Source organism: Condylura cristata, unplaced genomic scaffold (genome assembly GCF_000260355.1).
Source record: "Condylura cristata isolate star-nosed mole 26May11 unplaced genomic scaffold, ConCri1.0 scaffold00003, whole genome shotgun sequence".
NCBI classification, from domain to species: domain Eukaryota; kingdom Metazoa; phylum Chordata; class Mammalia; order Eulipotyphla; family Talpidae; genus Condylura; species Condylura cristata.
The window spans coordinates 40,179,501-40,197,730 of record NW_004567104.1 but is presented as its reverse complement, the minus strand read 5'-3'; the positions used below and the strand labels follow the sequence as shown (position 1 = coordinate 40,197,730).

General features: G+C 38.1%; 1 protein-coding gene across 1 annotated transcript in view; it reads left to right on the top strand.

The window, feature by feature from the left end:
- Positions 1 to 2,309: 2,309 nt before the first annotated feature.
- The window catches only part of CD200 (CD200 molecule), a 22,425-nt gene continuing 6,504 nt past the window's right edge, over positions 2,310 to 18,230 (top strand). The window contains exons 1-5 of the mRNA XM_012734473.1: positions 2,310 to 2,472; positions 8,623 to 8,716; positions 12,540 to 12,860; positions 15,003 to 15,275; positions 16,241 to 16,347. Coding sequence (XP_012589927.1) covers positions 2,452 to 2,472; positions 8,623 to 8,716; positions 12,540 to 12,860; positions 15,003 to 15,275; positions 16,241 to 16,347 — 816 coding nt within the window. The 5' untranslated portion in view covers positions 2,310 to 2,451. The remainder of the gene's footprint in view (positions 2,473 to 8,622; positions 8,717 to 12,539; positions 12,861 to 15,002; positions 15,276 to 16,240; positions 16,348 to 18,230) is intronic.

Here is an 18,230-nt window from a genome sequence, read left to right as displayed (position 1 = left end):
GATCTCATGAGATCCTACTCCTTGTCTTACTTCCATGTTGGTTTAATTATTGAATTATTTTGTTTAGTGACAATATTAGGGGCCTCTTTTAGTTAATTATAAATTTTGATGTTATTTATCCTGTCTATATCTCTTCCTGTGTAACCTCCTCCTGCGATTAAAGAGGTATGAAAATACCTCTTTTGAAAATGTTTCCAAATTCAGTCATGACATAACACATTTGCTGAGAATTACATGTTTGACAATATCTTTATTCTGTTCTATCATTTTATAATCCAGGACAGAGTTTTTCAGTGGATTTAAAAAAATTAAGGTCAAACAAAATATTACCTGCCAAATATTAACTATATGTAGGGGAAAAAATAGGAAAAGAGTAAATATAAAGAAATTGAAAAGATATATTTGGCAACAATAATTATCTAATAGAATATGTTCACAAGAATCATGTATCAGCATGTTTATGGAACCACTATTAAAATAAGCCCAAGCTGGAAAACAGAAACAATCTAAAAGACTATTTTAAGGACTGCTTGTTAAATAAGCAATAATATCTTACCCTACTATAAAATAATAATGACATTATTGAAATCTTACTATAGCAGGGATTACCCTCAGTATCTACATGTTCAGATTGAACATGATGTCTGATCTCTGCATGAGGTCAGATTGAAATCACAAACTTAGTTTCAAATGGTTTGTCTGTACTGAACATATACAGACTCCCCTCCCCAATAATTATTACCAAAACAACATTGTATAACAATGATTTATAAGGCATTTATATAGTATTAGGTATTATAAAATCTAGAGATGATTTCCAGTATGTGGGAGGATCTGCAAACTCTAAACCATTTTATATAAAGATCTTAAGCACCCAAGGATTGTGGTCTACTGGAGGTCCTGGAGTTTATCCCTCTGCATAATGAGGGACAGTTGTACTTACTTGTTACAAGAGGTTATGAGTTTGTTACTAAACATTTCCACTTCACACCTACTGTCTGAAACACAGAGTAATTCAACAACTTACCCAAGATCTCCCAGCGTACATATAGATTCCGGTCTCCAGTACTGAATTCCAGTAGTGCCCCTTATTCAGTTTGCTTTTCACAGTTCTGTTACCTGTGGTCAACAGCACTCTGAAAATAGTTGGTACAATAAGATATTTTGAGAGAAATCCCATTAGTTAATTGTTGTATTACTATTCTTATTAATCTATTACTGTGTCAAATTTATAAATTAAACGTTGCCATGGGTATGTAAGCACTAGAAAACATAGTATTAATAAGATTTGGTCCATCCATGGTTTCAGGCATCCACTGGGGGTCTTAGAAAATATACTCCATGGCTAAGGTGGACTCCTGTGTAACCGCCCACTGTCTTCAAAAGATGGTGCTGGTTTTTTGTGGGACACAAGATTCCCTTTGACTAACTTTTCTACTCATTTCAATTTGTGACTCATTTTCCCACACATTCATATTATGTGTAAAAAAAAAGTGAACAAAAAAGTAATGATGGTCACTTATCGAACAGATAATTTCTCTAACTTGTAAAGTTCATAGGAAAGTCTTGGGGGAAATTATGTTTCAGGGTAAAACTTTCCAAATGTGTCTGTGATACTTGTTTCATTTTTAAAGCCTTTTAAAGCTATGCCAATCAAGGTGGGCATGGGCTCGCCTCCTTTTCGAAAAAATGTGGCACTGCAAATCCTGTGCCTGCTTCACCTTGGAAGCTGGTGTCAGCAAAACAGAAAAGACTATAAGATGAATATTTCATTGATCTTTTATTATTATTATTATTATTTATGTTTAGGCTTCAAGGCACCTGGAACTTGTCAGACTCACCCTTGCAAGTGGAAGAAAATACAAGTAATAAAAAGTCAAGTAATACAAGGAGAGCATTCCAGAAATCCTGTCATCTTGCATAAAATAAAAGTTATTTTGCTTTTTTAAAAAAAGTGTATATTGGTCAAATTAAAAACGTTTTCCTTTTCATAGGTGACATAATAATATTTCTTAAAAATCTTCATTTCCAACATGCCTGTTTATAGTGCAGGTTGTTACTCCACCAAATGCTAAGGCAGTAAAATAAACCCACTTCTCGCTTCCTTCTCCCTTTTCTCTCTCTGCCACACATGAAAATGGAAAAAGTGACTTATTTTTGTTATCACATTTTTCACTTGCTTGCCCTTTAAAAACAAAAAATGCATAGGCTAGAATGAGTACAACGAAGTTGGACAGCCAACCTGGCCTGTTTGCGTTTGCAAAGAGCGAAGCTGAAGTCTGGTGGTGAGGGGGTGGGCAGACAGGTGGTGGGCTTGCTTGAAAGGAAAGTTGGACGTGGCTGAAAAACAGTACTGTTCCGTGGTGTGTAGGCGGGGCCTTGCATAGAGCTAACGAGTGGGAGCGCAAGCAGTCCTTTACGGCCAGCCACAGCTCTCCACAGAAAACCAGGATGAAGACGCTGGAGAGGCTGGTGAGTGAGGACCCGCACGGGGACTGGGGCGAGGGGTTGCGGGGCGCGCGGCGGGGCTTGGGGCGCAGTGGGGTTGTGGCGGGCGGCGAGGGTTGGGGATGGCAGCGGCTGACTACCCTAGTGAACCCGGTAGCCTGCTCTGTGGGGTGTCTGCCTGCTTTTTCCTTTCCGAGTTTAAACTTCTTGGAGAAGCAGATCTTGCCTTATGAGAAATGATTTGCAGGTCGTCTTGGCAACTCTCTTCTCTCTCAAAAACCCTGGAGAAGGCAGGTTTCTCCGTGCTTGTTATTCTAGGGGAGGGCTGTTGTTATTCTGGGGGAGTGCCGGAGGGGCGAGCTGTAGTCCGGGTATTGGCTAAGTGTTGGCACAAAAGCAGGGGTGAGGTTGCAGAATTAGATTCAACGTTTTCGGGATAGCTCGCTCCTCCTTGATGTTGAGGGGTCTCTCTTCTGGGTTTTGAGTTCAGAAGCCTTACGATCAGTAAAATCCAGAGTATCCTAGAGAGTGACAGACATTGTTTGTTTACTCAGGATGTTTACATGACTCCAGATGAAGTGAAGGGCTTTTATTTATATTGCCAGAACTAACTAAAAAACAAATTAGCAACTTTAAAAAATTAATATCGAACTGCAAGTAATGCCTCGAGGGGTTTTTTTTTTTCTTTCACATACAGTTTATCCGTAAGACTACTCGGCCAGTTATTCCCATGTCTTACTTCACAAAGGAGAGGTGTGGTCTGACAGCCACTGTCTGCTGCCTTCTAGATGTTTGTAATCTTCATCAGAATCCTTCAAAGCAGGATTTTACAAATAAGGAAACAGCTTAATTTTCCAACTCCGCGTACTAGACCAAGATTTGTTGTGAAAACATTAAGGGGAAAGTTATGTAGAAAGCAATGCCCAATGGGCAGCAGCCAGGTAAGAGGGCAGGCCTTTGGGACCCTCTACTTTGGCAAAGGGTAGCAGTGGAGCCTCCATTTCCATGTTTATATTGCTTGTATATGATTAATGATTTTATTTTTTGCTATCCCTCATTAGCATTTAGTATCTCTAGGCGCTGAAGGGAGTGCTTTCAGTAAAATAACATTTACTTCGTACTAATTCTATTCTATTCTAGGAGTCTTTTAAATATATGTGTGTGTGTGTAATAATTTATTTTTACATCATTTTGTGCCTTTTTCCATCATTTGCAATCCCCGTGGGCTTCTCACCACCAAATCACCCATGTGCCATCACCATAGCCCAATGTACTTCCCTCCCCCCACTGTTTTTGAACCCATTCCCCACTCTACCCCCATAAAATGTCTCTGGTATATGGCATTTCATTATTATTATTATTTTCTCCCCTCGTCCTTTATACTCCTGCTATGAGTGAAACCATCCACTACTTTTCCTTTACTTTCTGGCTTATTTCACTAAGCATGATCTTTTCCAGCTCCATCCATGTTGCTGCAAAAGGCATGTGTTTATTTTATTTTATTTTTTTTGGTTGCTGAGTAATATTCCATTATGTATATGTACCACATCTCTTTAATCCAGTCATCCACTTTTGAGCATTTGGGCTGTTTCCATGTCTTTCCAATTGTAAATAAAGTAGCAATCAACATGGGGGTGCAGGTATCTTTTTGAATCAGTGTTCTTTTGAATAGATATCTAGGAGTGGGGTTCCTAGGTGGTATGGAAGCTCCATGTTAAGCAGTTTGAGGAACCTCCAAACAGTTTTTCATAGTGGTTTTACTAGTTTGCAGTCCCCCCAGCAGTGCAGTTCCTTTTTCTCCACATCCTTGCCAACATTTGTTGTTGTTAGTTGTTTGAAGATGTGCCATTCTCACTGGGGTGAGGTGGTATCTCATTGTGGTTTTAATTTGCATCTCCCTTATTATGAGTGATGTTGGACATTTTTTCATATGCTTGTTGGCCATCTGCATTTCCTATTTGGAGAAGTGTCTTTTTAGCTCTTCTGCCCATGTTTTAATGGTGTTGTTTATTTTTGTTGAGTTTCATCAGTCTTTGTATATCTTTGTGATCAATCCTTTATTGCTAGTTTTGTGTGAGAAAATTGTTTCCCAATCAATGGGATGTCTGTTTATCTTTTGTAATGTCTTCTTTGCTGTACAGAAGCTCTTTAACTTGATGTATTCCCATCTGATTATCCTTGCCGTCACTATTATTGCACTGGATGCTCTATCTTTAAAGATGTCACTGATGTATATGTTGTATGGTGTTTGGCCCATTTTTGCTTCCAGGTATTTTATGGTTTCTGTTCTTATGTCTAGGTCTTTAATCCGCTTCGAGTTGATTTTTGTGTATGATGCAAGGTAGTGACCTCGTTTCATTTTTTGCATGTAGCTTCCCAGTTTTCCCAGCACTGTTTGTTGAACAAACTTTCTTTGTTCCATTGTATCTCCTTGGCTCCTTTGTCAAAGATTAGCTGCCCATACACCTGTGGGTTTATATTTGGGTTTTCTTTTTTTCTTTTTTTTTTTTAAAGATTTATTTATTTGCCCCTCCCTGGTGGCGCAGCAGGTTAAAACACAGCACTAAGAAGCTTAAGCCACTTCCACATGAGTTCGATTCCCACCTGCCCCAGAGGAGATCCACATGGCGCCACAGACCTCTCCTGACTTGCCCGCTGCTCCCCTCAGCAGTGTACTTTGTAGATCTCCTGCTCTGTCTCTGGTGAATCCTCTCACCCTCTGCATATCTGGCTTGTACCCCAGAATGAATAAAAAGTCTTCAAAAAAAAAGATTTTTTTGTGCATACAGAACTGGGGTACAGGCCAGAGGCAAAGAGGCGGCGAGAGGCTTCACCAGAAACAGAGTGGGGAGCAGAACAGGCAGATCAATGAAGTACACTGATGAGTGGAGCAGCGGGTGGGTCAGGAGAGGTCTGCCACGTCATGTGGTCACCTCCGGGGCAGGCGGGAATAGAACTCATGCGGAAGTGGCTCTAGCTTCTCAGTGCTGTGCTCTAACCTGCTGGCCATATTTGGTTTTTCTATTCAAATCCACTGACCTGTGTGTCTGTTCTGGTTCCAGTACCATGCAGTTTTGATTATTATGGCTTTGTAGTATAGCTTGAAGTTTGGGATTGTAATGTCTCCATTCTCTTTCTTCTTAGTCATGAGAGTTTTGGCTATTCGAGGTCTTTTATTGTTCCATATAAATCTCATCAATATTTTTCTATTTCTTTGAAGAATGTCATTGAGACTTTTATTGGGATGGTGTTAAATCTATATATCGCTTTTGGTAGGATGGCCATTTTGATGATGTTAATTCTCTTGATCCATGAGCAAGGGATGTCTTTCCATTTCATGATGTCTAATTGCAGTGTTTTGTAATTTTCTTTGTATAGGTCTTTTACCTCTTTTATTTGATTGACTCCCAGGTATTTGATTCTTTTTGTTTTTATTGAAAAGGGGATGTTATTTATTTAGTTAGTTAGTTTTGCTTCTTATGATTGGTTGTTTGTGTATAGGAAGGCCTCTGACTTTCGTGTGTTGATTTTATATCCTGTTACTTTGGTAAACTGGTTGATGGTTTTGATTAGTTTCTCTGTGGAGGTTTTAGGCTTTTCCATGTAAATTATTATATCATCTGCACATAAGGGCAGTTTTACTACTTCTTTCCCCATTTGGATTCCTTACATATCTTTTTCCTGTCTTATTGCTCTGGCTAGAACTTCCAATGTTATGTTGAAGAGCAGTGGTGATAGTAGACACCCTTGTCCTGTTCCTAATCTCAAAAGAAAGGCTTTCAGTTTTTCTCCATTGAGGATAATATTGGCTGTGGGTTTGTCATAAATGGCTTTTATCACATTGAGGTATGTTCCTTCTATTCCGAGGACTTCAAGGGCCTTAAACATAAATGGGTGTTGCACTTTGTCAAATGCTTTATCCGCATCTATTGATATGATTGTGTGGTTTTTATTATTCTGTCGGTTGATGTGATGGGTTACATTAATTGATTTTCTGATGTTGAACCAATCTTGTGTTCTAGGAGTCTTTTTAACAGACAGGTTGCACTCTTCTTTTTACTGTATGTCAAGAACTGTGGGATGATTTGATGTGGTCCACATACCCAGAATTTTTGATAGTCCAAACTCAAATAGCCAGAAAAAGCATATATGCTTCCCTTCTCTTTCTTATTGCCTTAATTGCTGTGTATTTCTGAATTAAACATCACTGCCGCCCAGTTCACACACCTTGTGTTTTGGTGAGCATCTGCTTCTTTTGTCTGAACACAAATTTTTCATTGTGAAAGCCAGTCCATTCTGCATTACCCACTTAGCCTTTGCTGGAGTCTGGATTTCCATGAGAGTGAAGCCTTATGGGTAAAAAAAAAAAAAAGCACAGAATTAAATTACCAAGGGAGGCCCTCCTTGGTGGCACAGTGGATTAAAGCACTGCACTGAGAAGCTTAAGCCACTTCTGCATGAGTTCGATCCCCGCCTGCCCCGGAGGAGATCCACATGGCGAGGCAGACCTCTCCTGACCCACTGCTCCCCTCAGAAGTGTACTTCGTCGATCTGCCTGTTCTGCTCCCCACTCTGTTCCTGGTGAATTCTGTCACCCTCCGCATCTCTGGCCTGTACCCTAGTTCTGTATGAATAAATAAATAAATCTTTAAAAAAAATTACCAAGGGAGACTTTAGTTTCAAAAGCCAATGTTTGTTCCTGAGTTTTTGAGTTTTAAAAGTCTGAGAGCTGCAAAACCAAGATCTTAGTGCTCATTAGTATATATATATATATATATATATATATATGGAGAGAGGGAATTGATGAGAAAAATACAGAGTGGTAGAGAAACCAACTTTTCTGGCCCTATGAGAAAGAAGCATTTTTTAGTTGGAAGTGGAAGAGGAACTGATCAATATCTCTGTTCAGACACCAGTGTCCAGTTCAAGAAGACAGTTAATAGAACTTACAGGTGGGTGTTAAAATTCAAGAACAAAGCACCTGTTTCCAGGGAAACTGGGAATTGTCAAGCCTACCATTGTGGTAAGGAAGCAGAAAAACAGACATGTACCTGGGAGTAAGGCAGAGGGCCTTGTAGAATTTCCCTTGCACAGCATAGGGAGGATCCAGGAATATGGGACTGGGAGAGTGGACAGAACATAAGAGAATAAGAAGACGACACTGTAAGTGTCTGTTCTGGTGGCACATACCAAGTAGGAAAAACCAATGTGGTTATAAGCAATGATCTGTAGTCTGGCATTATCAAAGCCCGCAGAATGTAGCAGCAATGCTAAAAGGTTGAGGCAGTCATGAAGCATTGGTGACAGGGGTCATTTGACAGGTTGTGTGGCATTGGGTTAAACCTCTACCTCTAATTGGAATGGCTACATGAAATAAAAATGAAGTTCAGTTAAATAAAAATATAGGGGAAAGCTATACTTCTTAAACATCTTTATTACAGAAAAATAAAGAAAGAGAAAAGTAGGGAAAAGTGTCTTGTCTGTACCCCTGAGACCAGGGGAAGGGAGGCTGGTACTATTGTGAGGCGTTCATCTGTCTATATTTGTCTACCCTCTCATGTTACAGTGCTTCCCAAATTCCATTCCTTTAAACACCACCATGATTTGTAAGAAGGCCAAGGAAATTTTGTGCAGGTACTGAAAATAAAGCAATGAAAAGAAAAATTACAACAAGCCAATTCCAATATTTGAAAGGTACAATTTATATAAAATTTGCAGAGTTTGCTGGAAGATCTGTCTATGAAAGTCAGGGTAGTCACGTTCCTGAAAAGTGGTTACTTCTGAGTTCCATTTTAAATACGATCAGAGGGGATTATTTTGGAGGTAAATGTTCTGAATGTTTGTGGTCTCTGTTCTCTATGTGATTCCTAGCAGCTTGTTTTCTCCCAAAATCCAGTGTCTGGGAGGCCTTGTTCTTGACTGTGGTGGCTTTCGGAGCAAGGCCTCACACTGCTACAGATTACTCTAGGGAAGGAGCCCTGTGGTTACTCTTCTCTTTCATATTCCCAGCACAATCTGTTATTTCTTCCATTTATAGTTTTGGGTTCTGCTTCTCCAAACCAAACTCTGGCAGTTAAAACATGAGTCGCAAGACTCCTTGACATAGTGATCAGACTGCAGCTTCCATGTCTTTGTACGCAACCAGACCCCCATTGCTGTACTTTCTGTCCGTAGGAGCTCAGGAGGCTTTTCTGTCATTTGCCTACCTACACTTGGATGCTGACTTGGATGATTTGGATGCTGGCAGTGGTGATGTGCAAGGCACAAGGTAAAGATACACAATACGCCTGCTAGGACCCAACAAATGCCATTTCTGGAGTGGAGATGTTCGACCACTGTTGTTTGTGCTGTGCTATTTAGTCTACATGGGTTATTAAACATATAATTTACTTGAAGGGCATGGGAGTGGTTCTTTCTGCTCTTTGCATTTTATTTTGAGTGTTGAAGTGCACTTGGCTATTTAGAAACTGTTCCCATGGATAAAACCAGACATAAAAAGTATTTTTTTCTAAATTAAGCTATTGTTTTTCACATTTCAGTTTACATAACTTCAAAATAGTAATTCCTCTCATTTTTGAGGCTAGGGAACACTTGAAGGAATGAGAAATAATACTGTTTGGTTGGTGATCTGGCAGTAAGCCTTAGCAATGGTCGTAGCTTTCTTTCACAGAACACATACAGGTAGATCTATCTAAGTACCTATCTACCTACCTACCTAGTTACCTATCTATCTACCTATCACAGCATCTTCCTGTAAAAGATTGAAATCAGAGGTTGCCTGGGTTCACACAGTCTGTTGCATGAAATAGGTCTCCTAAATTCCTAGTTGTGCAGCCCCTTCCGCTCTGTTGCATGGGAAGGCACCCCTCACCTTGCCACTGCCTTCGTCCTGTCAGTATGGGGGGCCTTCACAGCATGGCGCATGGGGTGAAGGAAGGGCAGACTTCCCCCCATTTGCACACAGGATTTACTGACTGACGAAATGAAATTCCATTATAAGCAGCAAAGTCATTGTAGCTTTCTACCAAATTACTTCTTCCATAAGTCAAGAAAAATTTTCCAAGAAGTGACATTTGTAATCTTACCCCCTTTTCAAAAAGCATTTCTCGACAAACATTTAGGAAATCCAATCCAAACAGCACAACAGCACTATGTCTAGAAATTCCACATCTACCACGAGTACACCGCATTCAGCCTGCATGAGTGCAGCACTCTTGAGTTTCAATGTACTTGTTACCAGGCCCATTATATCATTTCTGATATTCTTAGGGATTGTTGAGAAGATATTTTTGCCTTTTGTGTTACACTCTGTATTTTCTGAATACATTAATATTTTTCTTAAAAAACCAGAATTTTGGATTTTGAGGAGCTCTCCATTTTGTATACCACTTTATTAATGTGTACTTTTATATTTATTAATTCATTCCCATTTTGAAAGAGAGGTAAAAGCTGTAGAAGGTTTGTATATATCCACATATATCTCTTTTTTCCCTAATGAGAAGTTAGGATTGAATATTTCCCTCTGAGAACTGCTTTATCAATTTCCTTAGATATTAATATGCGGCATTGTAGTTGCCATTACAGTAATTTATAATTCTCATATAATCTTTGGTATAATTAAAGAGTGGAAAGAAATATGTATAACTCTAACTTTTTAACATTGTGATCGCTATTCTAGGTTATGGGGAGCAAGTTTTCTTTTATCATTCAAATTCAATTTGTAAGAATGTTTCACATGTCTTTGAAAAACTTTATTTTTTGGGGGGGTAGAAGTTTATAAACACACACTTAAATACACACATATAAATTAAATCTATAATTTATAAATATTTACTTATCTTGTGTATTATTTTTCAATACATGGCATTGAAAATTTTATGAATTATTGAAAGTTCTGCCATTATGATTGTGGATTTATACATTTTTCTTTGTGGCTTCATTAGCTTTTTATTTATATCAGTGTTCTGTTGCTAGGTGCATGAAAGGTCATCATTAACATATTTTATTTTAAATTGCTCCTTTCATCATTTAAAAAAATAAATTTTTGTCCTTGATGGATTTTTGTCTTCATTTATTCCTTTTCTCTCCTTTTAAAAGTCTTTCTGGACTGATACTTGAACCGTTACAGGTTTTTGAATTATTTTTTTGAGTTATTTATTTATATAAGTTTTTATTAAGGCAACACTGGCTTAAATGTTGTATATGACTAAGAAATAGAGAGTCCCACCTCTTTGGATGTACAACATGCCATATCCACCACTAAGTCCATTGGCTGCTACTCCCTTTTACCCTCTCCGCTCCTCTCCCTCTCTGGTAACCTGGTTTAGCCAAATTTCTAGGGGTCTTGTTTGGTGCTTTCTGACTCTGTTTCTTTATATTATACGCATGAGAGAAACTATCTCCAGTTTGTATTTCTCCTTCTGAGTTACTTTGCTTCCCAGAATGCTCTCTAGTTCCATCCATGTTGTCACAAACAAGACTTCATCTTTTCTTACAGCTGAGTAGTGTTCCATTGTGACTATGTATCACATTTCTCAATCCAGTCATCTGTTCATAGGCACATAGGTTGTTTCCATAACTCAGCTGTTCTAAATTGTGCTGTAATGAGCATAGACATGTATCTATCCCTTCAAATTAGTGCTTTTGCACCCTTTAGGTAGATACCAAGGAGTGGATATGTTGACTACTATGGTAGATCTATTTTTAACATTTTGAGAAACCCCTATAATGTTTTCCACAGGAGCTGAATCAGTCTATAGTCCCACTAACAGTGCATAACAGTTACTTTATCTTCATACCTTTGACCACACTTATGTCTGATCTTTCTGATGTGGGCCATTCTCACAGTTGTGATTTTGATTTGCATTTCTCTAATGCCAAATGTTGATGAGCATGCTTTTATGTACCTATTGTCCATGTTTGTGTACTTTGCAGAAGTGTCTATTTAGGTCTTAGGCCTATTTTTTGTTTTTTGTTTTGTTTTTGTTGAGTTGTGTAAGTTCTTTATGGCTCTTGGATATTAGTACCTTGCAAATATGTGATGTACAGATATTTCTTTTATCAATTAGGGTGTCTTTTCATTTAGTGAAGTGGTGCATGGCGTAGTTCCATTTACTTCTGCTTTATTCCCTTTGGTATTAGAGTTGCCAAATAAATCACCAAGGCTAATATCATGGGCTATTTTAGCTATATATTTTTCTATATATTTTATCGTTTTAGGTCTTACATCCAAGTCTTTGATCCATTTCAAGTTAATTTTTGTATGTGGTATGAGATCATGGTTTCATTCTTTCACTTGTAGTTGTTCAGTTTCCCCAACATCATTTCTTGAAGAGGTTTTCCTTTATTCAATGTATACCTTTACCTCATTTGTTGTGGATTAACTAGCTGTTTATATATGTGTGTGCTCATTCTGGGCTCTCAATTGGTCTTTCTGTGTATTTGCATTCTAATATGTTACTGTTTCGATTATTATAACCTTGTAATATAGTTTAAAATTTAGGGTTATTATGACTCCTCCCCCCCCCATTTTTGGTCAGGATTGCTTGGATAGGCACTGTATTGAATCTATATATTGCTTTGAATAAAATGGTCATTTTAACAATGTTAACTGTTCCAGCCCATGAACAGGGAACATCTTTTCGTGACTTTATTTCTTCTATTTCTTTTTATGGTGTCCTTATTATAGTTTTCATTTATAGGCCCTTTCCTGCCACTGGAATCTATCTTTCCCTTTATTTTTCTGGTCATAAAAATACTTGATAATGCTTCTATCTTATTTCACAGTTTCTATCTTCAACCTTATTCCATCTACTTTTGAGCTTACAGAAATTCTTTACATAATTTCTGGTCACTGAGAATTTGCTTTCTTGTTTTTGTATTCTGTTTCTTTGAAAGATTGAAAAACCATATTTGAATTTACATTTCTCTAACAACATCAGGAATACAGAAAAGTGTTGGTTTCTTCTTTGAATTTTTCTCTAACTTTTCTGCATTTGACTTTGAATGTGTATTGTTTTTAATCAGAAAATACTTGTATATGCACTAAAGTTTTAAAATATCAATGTTCTCTTGTGATTCTTTGATTAAAGTGGTCACCGAAAATAAAAGAGAGCTACTGAACACACCTGCTTCTTTAAGATGCTCCCTAAAAACTGCTAAGGAAGTGTTGATTGTGACATGGCAAAAAGTCAAGGCTGGTAGCCCAGAAAACATGGTCACCTTCAGCAATAAACATGGGGTTGTAGTCCAGCCTCCTTATCAGGACAAGATAAACATCACCCAGCTGGAACTCAATAACTCAACCATTACCTTCTGGAATACCACCCTGGAAGATGAAGGATGTTACAAGTGCCTCTTCAATACCTTTGGCTCTGGGAAGATCTCAGGAGAAACCTGCCTTACTCTCTCTGGTGAGAGTCTCTGAAATGCATTGTGTTTGGCTAGAAATGTTTTCAAGAATGTTTGGAACATTGTGGTCATGCAGTTTTTCACGATCCTAACCTCAGAAGTGATCATGGTTATGGTTATTTGAAGAGCTAATTGAGTTATATTGAATCTCTGCTGGAGTTACCTTTGCACTGAGGAATCCTATTGTTTGCAAGACTTAATTGAGCACCATGGGAAAACAATGAGAGGATTTAGACCTGGTGTTCACTAGCAAACCTGTGACTCCAGAAGAGTCCTGACCACTCTCTTTAAAGAATTTATTGGTTTGAAAAATGAATGTGAAATAGATCATTTCTATTCTTAAAAGCTTTAGGAATTTAATTTAGGAGATTTAATGACAGAGCCAGATTGGGATAACCTAGAACCATTGTGATTGTTCTTCTCATTTTGTTTCAGTATAGTTCTCCTAAGATTGATCAGGGGGTGTGCAGAAGAGTCTTGTCATAACTGATGCTTATTAGTGATTTAATTGGATAGTAAGCATTTTTTTTTTCAATTATAAAGATTTGGCTTGACAAGATTCATTTCTTCAACTCATACATGGCTGAGATCAACAATTGAGAAATAGGAATAAGAGCTAATTTTGGACTATGGGACAGTTGGTGGTGATTTCAGGATGGAAAAGGCTAACTTAGGTCTCTTAGGAAAAAGTGAGAGTTTGAGTATACCAAGATTAGTGGAGCTAGTTTAAGAGGAGACTCAGTAGCTAAGAATGTTAGGGAGTTATAATAGGTGCAAATGCAAGTCTTTTTCACTTATGTTGCCTTTAAAGAGTCTGTTCTGCGAGATCCTATACGAGGCTCTCTTCATGCCAGGGCACATCCTCAGTCTAGTCCTCCCTTTCTTTTTGTGTTTTGCTGTTTTTTCCCCCACTCCCACCTACTCTCCTTCCCTTTGTACTAATCTGTTGCCTTTGTTTTGTTTTCCTTCTTGTCATATTTTTTCACTTGTCTGTTTTTCTCTTCTTTTTTCTCTCATTTTTCTCTCTTTCTCCTATTTTCCCCTCCATTGTTGATAGTATTTTGCATTATTTAGCATCTAGGAACTACACTCCCTTTAGTCTTCCAGCTAGCAATACTATTGCTCTTTTCCATACTGACCCTTTTCAATCATATCATATAGCTTTCACCTGTCATTCTTGATACTCCCGAGGACCCTGCCACCCCTCCCGGCCACATCCACCATACTCCTCTCCCCTTGTCTTTCTTCACATAGTACTCATTACCATCAGTAAGCTACACACTGTGTGGGTAGTCATCATATAATGCTCTCTATCCTCCACCCCATTCACATCTTGAAACTCTAAGCACAGACCAGGCTTTCGTGTAGCACTACCCTTTAATTATCTTGTGGATTCTAACATGAGCCACAGAAAGGCATGTCTGTGTTTTCCTGGCAGAGATAAAGTCATATTATGATGAAAGTGAACTCACTAGTCATAGGACTTTTAAAAGGGCACAGAGAATAGCTAGCCTAAAAATACTGCCTTTTCCCATAAGCTACTTATTTTCTCTTAACTTTCTAATGTGATCTCCAAGATCTCACTGTTATTATGTGATTTTCTGGTAATGATTATGGATTCCATTTTATGTAGATTCCAAAAAGGGACTTTCCACCCACCTCATCCACTGGTCCATTTCAAGAAGAAAAAGGCTATCTCTTGACAGCAGCCCCTGTATTGGCTGTTAGCTCCAACACTACCCTAGTCCAGGCATCTTTTTTGAGATGCTGATTGTGGAGGTATCTTACAGCTCTTTAGAGAAATACCCAGAGGACAGCAGAAATGTGACATTGCCCATGGAAAACGAGGCCTTTTGGGAGAGAAGTCCATTTAGCTAATTCTAGAGGCAAACTACAGAGGGTTCTTTCTTGTCATGGGTTGTGTTAGTTCCATTTCGACCCTACAGGTTAGTAAATCAGACACTGCAAGAATTAGAAGCAGGAGAAGGTCCTCATTTGAGTTGGAATTCTCCCTTAATTTTCTGTGCCGCCCCCCTCCCACTCCTTCCTTTCTCTAAGTTGCTTTCTTTTAACTCTGTGACGCAGGTATGGGTCTCAGATCAGGTGCTGAACTGATGGCAGACTACCTTTGCTTTTTGTCCCAGTACAGCCCACAGTATCTCTTCACTATAAATTTTTTCAAGACCACCTAAATATCACTTGCTCTGCCAATGCCCGCCCAGCACCTGTGATCTCCTGGAAGGTCACAGGGTCAGGGATTGAGAACAGTACTGAGATTTTACCACACCTCAATGGAACCACGTCTGTCACCAGCGTCCTCCATATCAAAGATCCCAAGAGTCAGGTGGGGAAAGAGGTGACCTGTCAGGTGCTGCACCTGGGGACTGTGACGGACTTCAAGCAAACCGTGAACAAAGGTAAGAGAAGATGGGCACTGTCCATCTGCTTATTTATTGCAAAGTGACACTGAGGAGCTTATATTTTGGCTGATTTGCATTAATTGACCATTGAAAAAAGAGTTAATAACAAAGGCATATATTAGAGGAAATACAATGAAAACATTGGGGAGTTTGAAGCATGGCATTACTGATTTATGTTTTTCCTTTATACTTCTATCTATTTTCCAAAATTTAACCTTTGAACAACTTGAGAATTAGGTTGCTGATCACCCCCCTCCAAAAGGTGAAAATCTGAGTCTAACTAACTTTTAACACCCCCAAAACCAATAGTAGCCTACTATTGGCCAGTAGCCTTAACCAATAATATAAAGTTGATTAACACATATTTTGTATGTTTTATGTATTGTGCTGCTATGACAATAAAATAAGTCAGAGAAAAGAAAATGTTATTGAGAATATCATAAGAAGAAAAAACAGTTATAGTTTTGTATTTATCAATACTGTAAGTTTCCAAGAAAATTCATCTAAGTGTATCCACACAGCTCAAATCTGAGTTGTTCAGGGTCAGTGCTACTTTAATAAAAGCAAAGAATATAGTATTGGAGGCAAACAAACCTTTGACCAAATCTTGGTTCTATTAGTTATTACTTTAATTTGTGCTTCCTTGTCTGAGTGTATTTTTTATTAATTGGTTAGATGATAATAATACTTACCTAGCTCTTGGGCTATTTTGACTTAATGTGATAAGACATTCATGACTCTTATTACATAGTAACAATATAAACCATTCATGACTCTTACTACATAGTAACTACATAAACCATTAGTGATTACTATTATTATGATTATCTCAGTATTATTTAGAATATGACATCACAAATACAGACCTCCATATGTATGATGACATTTGTATCATGATTTTTTTGCTTCTACAGTTTTCTTCTGTGATTTTGTATTTCCTTTTCTCTCGTTGATATCTATAGGTGTCTGGTTTTCAGTTCCATTATTGTTAAGTATTGTTTCCTTGTTCATTCTTCTGGTTTTAATCTCAATCTTATTATACTGGAAACGTCATCGGCACCAGGACCAGGTGAGTTATCACAGGTAGTACAAAGAAAGAAACAAATGATTGATTAGTGACAATCTGAGAATCATCTGAAGATAAAGGAATGACAACAAAGTGTTGTTTGTTGCTTCCAAAATACATAAATGTTGATGCTATTCTAAAGTAGCCCATCCTGTTTTCAAGTAGTTACGTGATCATTAGGGATTCACCCAATGGCAAACCCAGAGAATGGAAGCTCAGCACCAACTCTTTGTTCATTCTATGCTCTAGTGAGAACAAACTCTTCTCTTTGACAGCATTCTGCAGGCCAGTTACCCAATTTGAGAGACTGTGCAATTGTCCAACATAGTATTAATAAAGTGGTGTTTTTTGTTGTTGTTGTTATATAATTTTTTAATTAATATGTTTATTTTTACATCATTTGTCCATCTCAGTTGTAATCCCTGTGGGCTATCACCCAGTCACCCGTGTGCCATCACCATAGTCCAGTGCACTTCCCATGCCCCCATTTTTGATCCCATTTACCACTCCACCCCCATAAAATGTCTCTGGTAGATAGCTGCTCATTATTATTTTTTTTTTCTTCACTGGTCCATAAAGTAGTACTTTTATATTATGCTTTCAGTATGTTTCAAACACATTGTGCAAGCTGTGTCATTCATTCTGTCTTAGAGGCTAAATTTCTCTGTGGCCCCTACATCTACCAGTGTCTTATGTATACCATATACTTAATAAGTGTACATTGAAGGAATGAGTGATTGGATGGATGGTTGAATAGATGGAAGGATAAACTTTCAAAATGATTTTTATCAGTTTCTCTTTTCTTATTGCAAATTCAGTGCCTCATAAATGCTGGGTCTAAAATATTCTGAGATACCATAAAACAAGGGAAGGCAAGCATGTGAGAGAGAACTAAATTTCTTTCACATCTGAAGACAGTACATAACTTACTAAAATCTTGCCAAGCTGTAGTTAGTGTTGTATGTAATGGAAATGCCCTAGACTGAAGAGATGATAGGGGAGTTTTCTCCACCTCAGATGATTGAAAGATAAAGAAGAAAATATTGGCTTTGAGTGTTATTTTGGTTCTTTATTAAAAATATCACTCAAATGCTACCTTTTCTCCTTTTAATTTTATGTCTTTAGACTAATATAGTTCATGTTCCAGACTTTGAGAAACTTAATTTTGTAAATCTCTTATAGAAACACCAGATGTTTTTTCTGATTTTATAGCAAAAGCAACAAATCTTCAGTGTCAGAGGTAGACATGGATACTGTTTTTTTTTTTTTTAAAGGTTTATTTGTGCACACAGAACTGGGGTACAGGCCAGAGGCTCAGGGGCGGCGAGAGGCTTCACCAGACAGAGTGGGGAGCAGAACAGGCAGGTCGATGAAGTACACTGCTGAGGGGAGCAGCGGGCGGATCAGGAGAGGTCTGCTGTGCCATGTGGTCACCTCCGGGAATTGAACTCATGCAAAAGTAGCTTTATCTTCTTAGTGCTGTGCTTTAACCGGCTGCACCACCAGGGAGGGCCGGATACTGTTTTATATGGGAGATATTGCTTATGAACACTGCACTTTTCTAATTAGAAACTGATGCCCATAAAGAGAAGTTGTTTTACTTCCTTCAAGTCACACAGCTAGTTAAGGGTAGCTCTGGTAATAGAACTCTTGTTTCTTGACCTGCTCAATTGTTTTTCAGTGATGGTGTCCCTGGAGTCCTGACTTGATCATTGTTATTATCAATGCATTTATTTTAGTTTGCGCTTTCTCTTACTGCTATATTCTTTTTTGGAAAGTATAAACACAACAACTTGAAGTGTTCAAATTAATTTTAAAAAGTCCCTCTTGGAAAAGAAACATGTAGTTCATGTATTCAAATCTCAGGTAAATTCCACTAGAAAGGG